The sequence below is a fragment of the Trichoderma reesei genome (assembly GCF_000167675.1).
Source record: "Trichoderma reesei QM6a unplaced genomic scaffold TRIREscaffold_2, whole genome shotgun sequence".
In the NCBI taxonomy this organism is placed as follows: Eukaryota; Fungi; Ascomycota; class Sordariomycetes; order Hypocreales; family Hypocreaceae; genus Trichoderma; species Trichoderma reesei.
Window position 1 is genome coordinate 1,657,238 of NW_006711149.1, and position 12,167 is coordinate 1,669,404.

At 56.2% G+C, this 12,167-nt stretch overlaps 3 protein-coding genes across 3 annotated transcripts; 1 reads left to right on the forward strand and 2 right to left on the reverse strand.

The window, feature by feature from the left end:
- Window positions 1–89: 89 nt before the first annotated feature.
- TRIREDRAFT_55733 (glycoside hydrolase family 92) lies at window positions 90–2,714 on the reverse strand (the record flags this gene model as incomplete). The annotated part of the gene is made up of 5 exons (XM_006962364.1): window positions 90–996; window positions 1,057–1,436; window positions 1,497–1,973; window positions 2,037–2,558; window positions 2,619–2,714. 5 exons carry the CDS (start codon window positions 2,712–2,714, stop codon window positions 90–92), a joined length of 2,382 nt encoding a protein of 793 aa, XP_006962426.1.
- A 1,900-nt stretch (window positions 2,715–4,614) lies between these two features.
- TRIREDRAFT_103917 (uncharacterized protein) lies at window positions 4,615–6,899 on the forward strand (the record flags this gene model as incomplete). Its single annotated transcript, XM_006962155.1, has 3 exons — window positions 4,615–5,104; window positions 5,195–6,730; window positions 6,793–6,899. 3 exons carry the CDS (start codon window positions 4,615–4,617, stop codon window positions 6,897–6,899), a joined length of 2,133 nt encoding a protein of 710 aa, XP_006962217.1.
- A 1,048-nt stretch (window positions 6,900–7,947) lies between these two features.
- Window positions 7,948–11,185, reverse strand: TRIREDRAFT_55945 (exocyst complex subunit; the record flags this gene model as incomplete). Its single annotated transcript, XM_006962365.1, has 3 exons — window positions 7,948–8,685; window positions 8,757–10,825; window positions 10,879–11,185. The coding sequence occupies 3 exons, from the start codon at window positions 11,183–11,185 to the stop codon at window positions 7,948–7,950; spliced, it is 3,114 nt and encodes a 1,037-aa protein (XP_006962427.1).
- Between the last annotated feature and the right edge of the window lie 982 nt (window positions 11,186–12,167).

Genomic DNA, 12,167 nt, shown 5'->3' on the forward strand with positions numbered 1-12,167 from the left:
GCAATATACTGTCATATCCTACCTTATGTACTACGTATATATATATATATATACAGAATAATCATGATCCAAATCTTGCAATCCAATATCTACAACTCCGACACGCTCCCCTTGTACATAGCCGTCAACATCCTCCTCGCATCATCAACACTCACACTCCCTGGACTCGGCGGCGTGGCCCCCGTCGTCCAATTCTTGGGCTCCGCACCCAGCACGAAATCCAAGCTACCCCCCTCCGCAAAGACATCGTACCAGCTGACCCAGCTCTTGTCCCAGGCCTCGCCATTAACTTTGAGCGACTGCACATAGTACGCGTCCTCGCTGCCGCCCGAAGTCGTGATGCTGAGCGTCTTGCCGCCGCCGCCCAGCGAAATGGTCAGGTCCTTGAACCAGGGCGAGCCGATGAGAAAGGTGGTCTGCCCCGTCATGGGGTACAGGCCAATCATGTTCCAGAGGAGCCACGACTCCATGGCGCCGGCATCGCTGTTGCCGGGGAGGCCGCCGGGCGTGGGCTTGTAGTACGATTTGGCGATGAAGCGGCTGCGCTGGACGGCGAGGTCCTGCCTGTTGACAAAGTTGTACAGGTAAGGGGTCGTGAAGCTGGGTTCGTTGCCCGGGTTGAAGATTGTGTTGCCAAAGGCGCCGTTGCCCGAGTAGACGCCGGGCTGGAAGGTCATTTCTAGGCGCTTGACAAAGGTGTCCGCGCCGCCCGAGTACTTGATGATGGTGTCGAGGTCGTGGTGGGCGTTGAACGAGTACTCCCAGGGAAGGGCTTGGTAGTAGTAGTCTGCCCAGTAGCAGCCGCCGCAGGAAAGGGGGTCCTGGGCGAGGAAGCCGTTGGCGTTGCGTGGGCCGAGGAAGCCCGAGAAGCCGAGAGCCGTCATGTTGGTGTTCCAGTGGTTGCGCCAGTTGTGAGATCTGTTGAGGTACTTTTGGAAGTCGTTCTGCAGACCGAGACCGTTGGCGACGGTGGCCACCGCAAAGTCGTTTACCGAGCTGCAAGAGGCGGTTAGGCACACGAGGTGAATATTGCAAGGAAGTGGAAGTAGGGCTTACTATTCAACAGCACGGCTCACAGATCGTCCATACGTAGGAGTAATGTAGCCGTATTTGAGCCAGTCTGGCAGGGCACCTCGTCCCTCCTTGGTCGAGCTGGTGCGGTCTCGCGGATCATTGTTGTTCGGCGGAGCGACTTCAGCATTCTTGACCATGGCGGCGTAGGCACCCTCCCAGTCGACCTTGCCACGCACACCCTTGACGAAGGCATCCGCAAACACGTTGTCGCAGTTGGAGCCGCCCTGGACCGCGCCGTTGAAGAAGGAAGAGCGCGCATCTGACACGTAGCCTTCGTGACGATAGATGTCGATCATGGATCTTATGAGCTCCTCATGATAGTTGGGCTGGAGGATGTGGAGCAAAGGGGTTGTGCAGCGATGCTGCCGAGTTGGTTAGCGACTCATGTTTCCAAGCCTCAACGATGGAAGACAAAAACCTACTGTATCCCAGAAGGTAAAGATATCATCGTAGTAGGGCTCCTGGGATTGCCACAGAGGGTTCTCGCCCGTCTTGTTCGTCGGCAATAGATGCATGAAATACAAGGCGGTATAGAGCTGGTTGAGCTTGGTGACGTTGGTTTCACTGGTTGTCACCTTTTGCAAGACTTGCGAGTTCCACGCATCTCGCGTTCCCTGGCGAACCGTCGCAAGAGACGTTCCGAGGGGAATCTCAGCCTTGACATTGGCACAGGCTTGCGCCTCGGACACGAACGAAACGCCAACCCGGGAGGTCACAGAGCTCTTCCAAAAACTGAAAACGGCGCCGAGTCTGGCGGTCGTGGAGCTGTAGCTGGTCTTTTGACCATACTCGACCAGATTGGCCGAGGTTCGGTCCGCTCCAAGAAAGGTCTTGTACGTAGCTGGCGAATCAAAGTAGCCACAGAAATGGACTGTCCAGGGGGCAGCTCTGTTCCATCCCTGTATTTATCGCAAAGAGTAAGTCTTCACACCAAGACACCAATAGACATCATACTGGCTCACATTATCATAGGTTCCATTGCCAGTATAGTAATAATATCCGGCCTTGGTGTCATTGTGAACATTGATGCTGCCTCCCAGGAAGTGCTGTTCCAGGCCCTGTCCACGGTAGGACGACAAAACGTGGGAGACGTCAACAAGGACATTGCGAGCTAGGCCATTGGTAGGGAAGGTATACTGAAACATGCCGGCCTTGTTGGTGGCCGCCATCTCCAAGACAGTTCCGGAGCCAAGGCTTGCTTTGTAGTACCCAATCTCCGTGACATCAGGCGCGGCACGGGTGTCGTTGATGGCATCGCTTAAAGGGTTCTGCACGGCTCCAAGGACAGGCATCTGGGAGACGACGCCGTATTTCGGAGCGCCTCCGGTGCCGCTCTCATGGAGCATGGTGAAGCCCGTAAAGTTGCCATTCGGCAGATAGCCAGAGTAGGCATCGGTGCCCGAATAGAGATCAGGACCGAGCTTGACCATGCCCAGAGGACGGGAAACGCCTGGGAACGTGTTTCCGCCATTGATCGTTCCCGTCTATACAGAGTCAGACCGCGTTGGCTCGATATATGAGATGATATTCGGATAGCCACTTACATCGGTCAAGACATAGCCAGCCAAATCTACAGAGCGAATTGCAGCGGATTTGACCAGCGGAGAGACCAAGGGCAATAATAATAGTAAAGAATACATTGCGGCTATCAGTGTAGACAATGCGAGAAAGTCAAGCATCCTGCCCGCACAGACAAGCCGTTGCGCGCGTCCATGACGCTGGCCTTTTATATCGCTCGGGAACCCTTGATCCAGACTCCCTCCTCCCCCCTCGACAAAGCTCGCAAGGGCGAAGAAGCAACGCGATAATGCGTGCTCCGCACGAAAAGCCGCAACAGCGGCGTGGTTGCAACCAGGCATCACGAAAGCACAGTCACGTTGCTGTTGGGTCAATCATGAGTGGGCGGCGTCGGAGAGACAACGTGGGATGTGCATGCCGTCTGAATGGTCCAGGGTCCCGGGATCGCGTCGAAATAAGAGAGCGCTAGTCTCAGGGCCCGAAGGATCGGCGAGGGAGAGGCGGTTCTTGAATGCCGCTGTGGCACAGCATCAACACTATCAACCCAATCTCGAGATAGATACCTCAGAATAGTCCGACTATCGGGCGAGATGCCGGCCAAGGCATTGGACAAAGAGTCCCAATGCACATGCGTGCTTTTACACAACGCAAGGAATCGCCAGGAGACACCAGGGGACGCAAGGCAACGTAAGAGAAAGTCGTGTCAGGGCAGAACGTGCCGAGACACACTGCATCTCTCTGCCAGGGCAGGCAAGACACGGCGATAACAAGCCGCCCTCGAAGTAAACCTCCATCCAGTGTCCTAAGCGCACCGGCGCCGCTCTGGCCGTTCCCAGAGCCGTTCAAGCTGGTGTTGAGGCATCATCAGAACAGAGCACGCGCCGCCTGGGTACCTGGGATTCAGCCGGCAAATGAGCGTACGGCCATGTCGCCTGACTTGGGACGGGCAGCCAACAAAGGGCATCACGGACGATGGGAGAGGCTGGCAACGGGCCTAGATCGCATACACAATAGAAGGGTCGAGCCTCGAGGCACTTTGTTCTCGTGCCGCAAGCTCAAACCAGTCAGGCCCAGGAACGCTGTCGTGGTTCCGGCTCGGCAGCAGATCCCGTAAGTCGAGGCTTGAAGGCATCATCATTGTTTCCGCTTGGTGTCTCTTGACCAGCTGTTGTACAACAAGGATCTCGTATACCAGTAGTGATGAGTGTGAGGTACCTAGCCAATGCAGACGGGATGTATGTATCCCATGGCCACCACGATCCTTCCAACGGCGCTTCGATAAAGAGTAGAGTTACCCTAGCGCTTGAAGCAGCATCACCAGATGAAAGAGTGAACGGGCCAAAGCACCAAAAGGGAAACTCACGAGCGCCGGAACTAGTAGTTCGTCACTGGCACATGCTTTTGTTCTCTTTTGAATGCAACCTGAAAATCATTTGGCAGGGGTTTTGTGCCATCGGCCAATGTCGTGTGTTCCGTTGCTCAAACATGGGGAAATAAGCCGGATTATCGTGGGATCGGGTAATAGGGACGGGCCAATCCCGCTCGCTTGGCCGGATCAACGTAACACCGGTGGCGCACAAAAAGTGGCTTACCCAAAAAAAGCGAATTGATCGAGTCAGTCGACAAATTCACACATGGCGACAATATTCAACAATCAATTAACGACTCTCATTTGCCAGCTCACTGCTCATTTTTAACTGATCATGTAACTATATCCTAGCAGGTGCGTGTTCATTGCAGAGTCCCTCTTTTTTCTGCATACCTGACCGCCTTTGCCTCCGACCAGCACACCTCAAGGCGGTCTGCCAACTTTTGTCGATAACGCGGGCAGAATCCTGTTAGGCGTATGTGCAGCTGCTGCATTCCGCCTTTTCTGCCACCAGCCAGACCACGATTCATCTCAGGGCTGCCTCATCGCCGAGCGCTCGCTTCTCACGGCAAACCGGGCGATATCGAGTCGCCGGGCCCGTGTGCGCAAGAGACTGACCGCCAATCGCCGCCCGTCGAGGCCAGTCGAGCGCAATGGGTCGCAAGCCGAACCCCCTCATTCTCGAGTACTTTGTCCGCGGGCCCAAGCTCAACGACAACAGCAACCGCTATCCTCACACCTGCAAGCAGTGCGGCGAGAACTTCCCCAAGGGCCGCATCGACAGCCTGACGACGCACATCACCAAGAAATGCCCCGCCATCTCCGACTCGGACCGCATGCGGGCCTGCCTCGAGCTGCACGGCATCACCACCGCCAGAGCCGCCATTGACAGGCCTCAGGGAGGCGCTCCCGTCAATGGCCAGCCGACTGCCCAGCTCGCGCTGCCTCAGGGATGGAGTGCCCTCGAGACGCTTGCCGAGGCATCCCGCCAGGTCGATCTAAACGAGAACAGCCGCGGCCAGAAGGTTTCGGCATCCGACAACACCGCCAACCCGACTGCTAATGGCGGTGGGTTCGTGCCCGATCGACTAGAGCTGCAGGAGCAGTTCACCCTCGACAACCCTCCCACGACTTACGACAGCCGTCCGCAGACGAGCACCAGCTTCAAGAAGGGCTCGCATCCGCAGCCGTCGCCTCCTCGATCATCCTCGGGCACAGGGCCCGACCTGGCAGCTTTTACGGCCACCGCCGCGGGCAAGCTCCCGTCACCGACTCCTGAGCTCTCGCCGGAAGAGCGTCTTCAGGCTCTTCTCCCCGCCAGCGAGGCATCACCAGATACAACCAACATATCCGTGGCGGTTGCCGCCACAGCCCGCTTGAATCCAACCTTTCTCGACCCCCAGCTCGTCAACACCGACATTCCGCCGCCGACATCGTCTCCCCCCATCGTCGAGGCCCATCAGACAACGATCGATTCAGTGCCAGTCTCCTTGCCCACGTCATTATCCGATACAAGTGTTTCCCAGCCCTGGGGCGAAATGACGTACCTGACCACCACTACCCCGATTCCCCTGCTCACGGAGAATTCTCCCGCGCTGCCTCTCATGAGCCGCGGCGGCGTTCGCATGGACACCAGCGATGGGCTCATCAACGGGAGGGCGCGCCATGCACGATCGAGATTCACTCCCGCGAGACGCAAGGAGGTACAGGAGGTGCGGAAGATTGGCGCCTGCATTCGGTGTCGGATCCTGAGAAAGAACTGTGGCAAAGGGACACCATGCGATACCTGTCGCAAGGTCCTGGCGCCCCGCGTCTGGAGGACTGGCTGTGTCCGCACTCGCCTGCACGAACAACTTGACCTGTATGCTGCTGGCGTCCAGGTCGTCTTGTCTCAAAACCGCATCAACCTCATCAAGGATCAGCTGAAGCTCACCAACGATGGAAGCCTGATCGAGGTATCTCATTTTCCGGAAGCGGGCAAGAAGATTGTCTTTGGGGCCTTGGTCTATCCCTTGGACCTCAGCGAGTCACAGGCGGAGACTCGTGAAGAGGACAAGCGCCCGTTTCATCAGGTCATCATGATTGACCAAGATTCAGAGGACATCCCAGCAAAAGCCGAGTCGTACATGCGAGATGTGCTGACGACATTTATTGAGCGCGAGCCGTCAAGATTTATGAAAGTGACGCTCGAGGCAGCGTGTCAACAGCTAGCAAAGGGAGAAGACGATCTTCTCAGAAAGGCCCTGGAGCTGTGGGGCTTGGTGGAAAGCATCGATCGGGAGCGACAGTGGACGATACTGGAGAAACCGAGTGCCGAGGGAGAAGAGCCGAGATGGATAAAGGAGGCACAAAACGAAAATGACGCGGATATCTACACCATGATTTGCATGCAGCTCAACGCCGCGGCGGAACGAAAGGCCAACAGCACCTCCAAGAGCCTCCTGAACCACATGGACAGGCTGCTCACGGACAGCAAGACAAAGGTCGGATTCAAGATCTATCTCACCGCCATCATCTTCCTCAACTGCGTGGAGAAGTCGACCTGGGCATTCAAGGCGTGGGAGCAAGACCACCTGCGTCCGGGCTGGCCCCTTGAGCGGGATCCTAGCGTGTTCACACAACAGGGCGGCAATCTGGCCGGACTGCTGAAGATGCTCCTGTCTATCCGCAAGGCCTTGCCTCAGACCATGAGGGGCGAGGATGGCAAGTTGACCGTGCAAGACAAGGACCCGGAAATCACCGAATACTTTCGCACCCTTGACCTAGACTGTAAGTTGTCCCTCGTGCCATTGGCGCCGAAGACAGCCTACCTCATACTAACCATGTTGTAGACGACACCATCGAAGCCCGCCAAAAAAGCTCGCAATTTTCCCCTGCCGACTCACGCTCTCTGGAACTTGCCTTTTGTTCCCATCTTTTACTCCCCAACTCGCCCTAGACGCGCCTAACGAGATACGAGACTATGACTTGATGCGATTTCCTACTCTCTTTGTTCATAATCTAATTCCCGATACTGCCACCATTTAGATGATTTAAACGACCTTGCCCTCAATGGCATTAAGAAGATGTCCCCGTCTTCTCACCTGCATCTCATTTCTTACTTTGATTTCTTTGACCATTTCCAGAAAAACAAAAACAGGGCAGAGGCGTATCTAGAGGGTGGATAGCAAAATAGCGTACCGGCTGTACGCAACATAGATGAAAAGAAAAAGAGCAACATGGACAAGAAATATAGAGGAAACAACATATAAGGGGGCCAAAGTTTAACAACAACGACACATGAAGCGCATACCTTATATCCAGACCCCCCTTTTCATTGTTTTCCTTATCAACCAAGTTCGCATGACTCGGCGTTGGGTTTCATCCCCCCCCATGGTTTTCATGGGCTCTGTTCAAACTTCTTCTTCTTCGTTGTTCTCCTTTTCTTTCCCGTTTCGTTGTTTTCCTGCGTTTCTTTCTAACGGCGAGGCATAATAGCATGATAGATGGCCGGATGGTTGGACGGACGGACGGACGGACGGACGGACGGATAGCCACTTCTGTTGTTCTCTCCTTCTTTAGTACCTACCTACACATGGGGTGTCATATCCCCCCTCTTCTCTGTTGTTTGATCTCCTTTTTCTCAGTTTCTCAGGTTTCGGTTCTTTTCTGTACTCTTATCCACCTAGATAGAAGCGAACGGCGCAAATCTGGCGTGGAAAACGCTGGGCCGGCCTTATTCGCGATTCTCGATATCTTTTGAAGAAAAAAGATAACTTAATGAGACACATGAAGACACGAGACGGCTTCACGAGGCCTCAAGTCAAATTCAAACAGTGTCACAAATGGTTTGAAACAAACAGATATCATATACCCTCTTTTTTCTCTACCTTCTTCACAGCCCTATTTCCAACAAGAGTCATTAAATTACTCGCTACGCCAATCTCCCCTCATCATCATACTTCCCCAGAGTCACAAAAGAAAAAGAGGGAGAAAAGAAAAAAAGATCACCGCCCCTCAAAGCCAAACTTGGCCGTTGGCGACATGCTCCCGCTATCCACCCTCGACACACCGCCCCCCGTCCCCACGCGCTTCGGCTTCTTGAAGCACGCAAACTCGTTCTTGCTCGCCTCCCTCAGCTTCTTGAGCACGTTGCGCATCTCGGGCAGCTCGTTCTGCAGGCGCGCGCGCGCCTCGTTGTCCGTCCGGCTGTCCAGCTCCTGGTAGATCTGGCTCTGCAGCTCCGACGCCCGGTCCGTCGTGTAGTGGCTCAGCGTCTGCGCGATGAACTCGACGTCGAGCGTCGCCTGGATGAGCGCGCTGAGGGAGTAGCGCGAGCGCTTGCGGAACGCGTCGAGCAGCTGCAGCGACGTCTGCTCCAGCAAGAAGGACAGGACCTGGGGCGTTAAGGAGGCGGCCGTGGTGGACACCTGCGAGTGGACGAGCACGAGCGTCAGGAGCGTCTCGTATACGTATGGTTTTGCCGCCTGCGGCCGTTCGCCGACTCCGGGGGCCCAGTCGGGGTCTGCGAGCCCGGCGTGGATGATTTCGCGGAGCTTCTCGGTGGACTGCTTGGTGTAGGACTGGAAGAGGCGGGCATCAATCTGGCCGAGCACGTCTTTGATGGTCTTGGACTCGTCCGTAAGCTTGACGGAGAATGCATTCTCAAACTGTGAGTTCAGGTTGGGGACGACTTGGGATCGCAGAGCCTGCAGATTGCTCAACGTAAGGAGCATTCGGACATTCTATACCTCGTTAGCTACAGGAGCGAGGACGATGAATGGAAGAAGGAAAGGGGGGAATATCGAGGACTCACTCGGTCTCCAGCATCAAGCGTGCTCTTGCCCACTGACGAGGCAGCAGAGGTGCCTCCGTCTTGGCCAATGGACCACTCGTCGTCCGTCTTCTTGACGGATCGCTCTGCATTCTCCACCATGCCGCTCAAGGCCTTGTACAAGGTGCTGACATACTGGCTCCGGACCATCTGGAGCAGCTTGGCCGGTGGCGGCAGGACAATATCACCGGCGCCCGGCTTCGACATGGCCTCGGTGATGTAGAGGATCTTTTGCATGCCACTCAGAAGAGCGCCCTCGAATGCGGCAAAGCTGGCAGGCATCCGCGTGACATCGCCCGACTCCGCAGACGGCAGCCAGTCTTCAATGTACTTCATATTCTCGGCGTCACGGTTCCAAGCAGCGCAAAGAGCCGTCACACACCGCTCTCTGGACACGCCGGTCAGGGACTTGAGCTGCTCCAGGACTTGATTGTTTCGCGAGCGGATGGGCTCGATGGTGGCGAGGTCGGACGCGCCTGAGCCGACCAGTCCCAGCATCCTACAGAGATAATACACTCCGCTGATAGAGTTGGACCAGGGGGGCCAAAAGGCCAGCTTCTCCCACGGCTCGCCCTTCTTCGGCGACGAGGGCGGCGGGTTGTTCGGATCAAAATTGAATCGCGGATCCCGTGTGGAAGTAGGGTTTAGGGAGCTGCCATACCCCCCCGCGGATATCGGAGAGTGAGGCGATATTGGCAGCGGCGAGAAGACCACACTAAGGTCCTCAGGGGGCGGCGCTGCGAAAAAGTCGTGAATGTGCCCGCGGAGCAGATCCACCAATTCGACGATGCCCTTTTCGATATCCGCAACATTACTCTGCGTCAGCTGATGATGGATCCGAGACTCGTCATTGTAGCCCGTGGGCAGCGTCTTCTGTATCCTGCCTTCAATGAAGCCCTGGGCAGTCTGCCAAAACTCGAGAAGGTCCCCAAGGATGCCCTGGGGAGATATCAGGCTGCTCAGGAAACCAAGCATCTTCTCCCACAGCTCAATCACGTCTGGGGAGTCGCTGTGCGTCGGCTTGGCTTCAAGACTCTGTCGACCCAGTGTACGTAGATGAGTGGCCACAGTTCGGCTTGTGGGCTTCTCGGTGGCTGCCAGTCTTCGGCGGAGCACCTCAATTTCCGCCTTTGTGCGCTCGGCCGTTGACTGAATCTTGGTTTTCAGGTAGTCGTGGCGGCTCATGAGCCACACTCGTATCGGGCTATCTTCAACGCCGAGTTCCAGCAAGAGGTTGATCATCTCCATGTGCTGCTCCGGACTTCGGCCAACCTGAGTCTCGGCTTTTGACAGCGTGTGTGAGGCAGCCAGCCGCTTCCACGCATCCCGCTTGAAGCTCTGGATCTGGTGATCAACATCGTACCACACTCGGGCGGCTATCATGATCTGATAGAGCTGCTCGTCGTCGGGCATTTGGCGGTCGATGTTTTGCGATAGGGCGCGCGCGTCGTCTGCAAACTTCCTGGCACGGTTGTATGCCTCCACCAGGGTCTCGTAGTCTTTCCTCTTGATGCAGTCGGCTATGATGGTGCTCAGCTCCAGCGGATCCTTGAACTTGTTGACGTATCGCTGGAAGGCTCTCAGGTGCTCCTCCTTTTCTCTCCCTCCCAGGGCCGGACCCCATACATCTTCAGCCTTGGCGGAAACGTCCAGCAGGGGCACCTTGATGCCCAAGACACCATATTCGCTTTCTTTGATTAAGGCATTCTTCTTTCGAGAGTCGGTCGAGTGAGCCAAGGGGTTGTTGAGGCCACCCCTGCCACCACGTAAGCTCGTGCGACTAGCATGGCGTCCATGGACCGAAGCTCGTCCGCCGGCCTCCGTTCCGCGGTACTTCATCTCTCTGTACACATTGTCTATGGTTGCCTTTGCCTTGACGAATCTCTCAAAGTTGCTTTCCACGAGCACCTTGAGCGATGCGGACTTTTGATCAATCGACTGGGACAGGATGTTCAAGCCCTCGAGCAGCGTGCGCGTGTCCGCGTTGGCGTGTACCTGCGATAGGAACAGGGTGGGGGAAAAGGTGGTCGAGGACAGCATGAATCGGTTCCCTAAGATGCCATCAGTCTCAAGGCGGGTTGAAGCGACGCCCTGGGAGACTCACGAAGCCGCACGTCATCCTGTGCCGGGAGCCCGATTTCTCTCAGCGAACGGACAACGCTGTCGGTGGTGCCTAACGGGTCTGGCTCGTCCTTCAAGGCCAGGTTGTTGACGGCTCCCTTTGCTGACGCGACTTTCCCATCACCAGCGGCCGCCTCGAGCGCCTGGTATCGCGACTTTTGGCGGCTGTGCTTCTTCGTATCAGCCTCGTCTCCGGACGAGTCCTGCTCGTCCTTTTCTGCAGGCCATTCTGAGGGGTATGACGTGGGCAGCTGGTAGAATTCAAGAATTGTCCGTTCGTAGTCGGACATGTTGGCGGACTGGGCGCAATCGCAGGAGACGGAGGATGAAGCTGGGGAGCTGCTGACGGTAGGTAGGTAGGTATCAAGGAGTGGAAGCTCAAGAGGTAGAGACAGACGTGTCGGGATTGTGCCTCCAGGGGATCAAGGGCTACGTCTGGCGAAGCGGCGCAGCAACCATTGCCTTGGCCGAGGCTCTTGTAGCTCGACGATGCGAGCAGCAGCTGCTGAGTGGGATGCGATGCGACGAGTTGAGTCGAGATGCAAGATCAGAAGCGAGTACAGCAGCCTCCCGCTACTGGTAGCTCCAGCGATACTACTAAGGTAAGGTAAGGTAGGTACCTAGTTAGACGTACCCCGTATCTGCGACAAGCCACACGAGGCTCGACAGCTGCCGACACCAACCAGCCACAGGCCCTCCAACCATCGGCCACCAGCCACAGCAGCCTTCTTAGTCATCCAGCCAGACTCATGACGCACTGGCTGTCATTTCGAGCGGTCGCAGAATCTGGACTGATACTGGCAAAAAGAGGCCGAGGCAATGGAGAAAAGGAAAAAGAAAGACGGAAAAGCGTCGCCCATGCCCAATCAGGCGTAGCTCGGCGCGCGCAGCCGCAAACCGACCGGCTCCGAGGCGGCAGACCGAAGCGGCAGAGCGCAAAAAGCGGCGCAGTGAGGGAAATTCGACGCCTGCGCCACAGCAACCGTGGCTGGTGCTCCCCACCGGGCCGCCGTTCGAGCCACTCGCAGCGCAGCAAAGCAGGAGGAACCAAGGCTGGAGCGGTGCATATCGCCGGCTCTTCAAGGCTCGCCCATGCCGAGACAAAAATCTTTCGGATGAGGCTTGTCTCTTTTTTTCCCGGTTCCTCTTTTTCTATCTGATCCCCTGAGATACTACCGACCAGCCGACCGTGATTCTTCGTCCCTCTTCTTCCTCTCTCGTTCCTCTCCGCACTGAGCTGCTTCGGACGATCTCTAGACCCAAATCCTCACA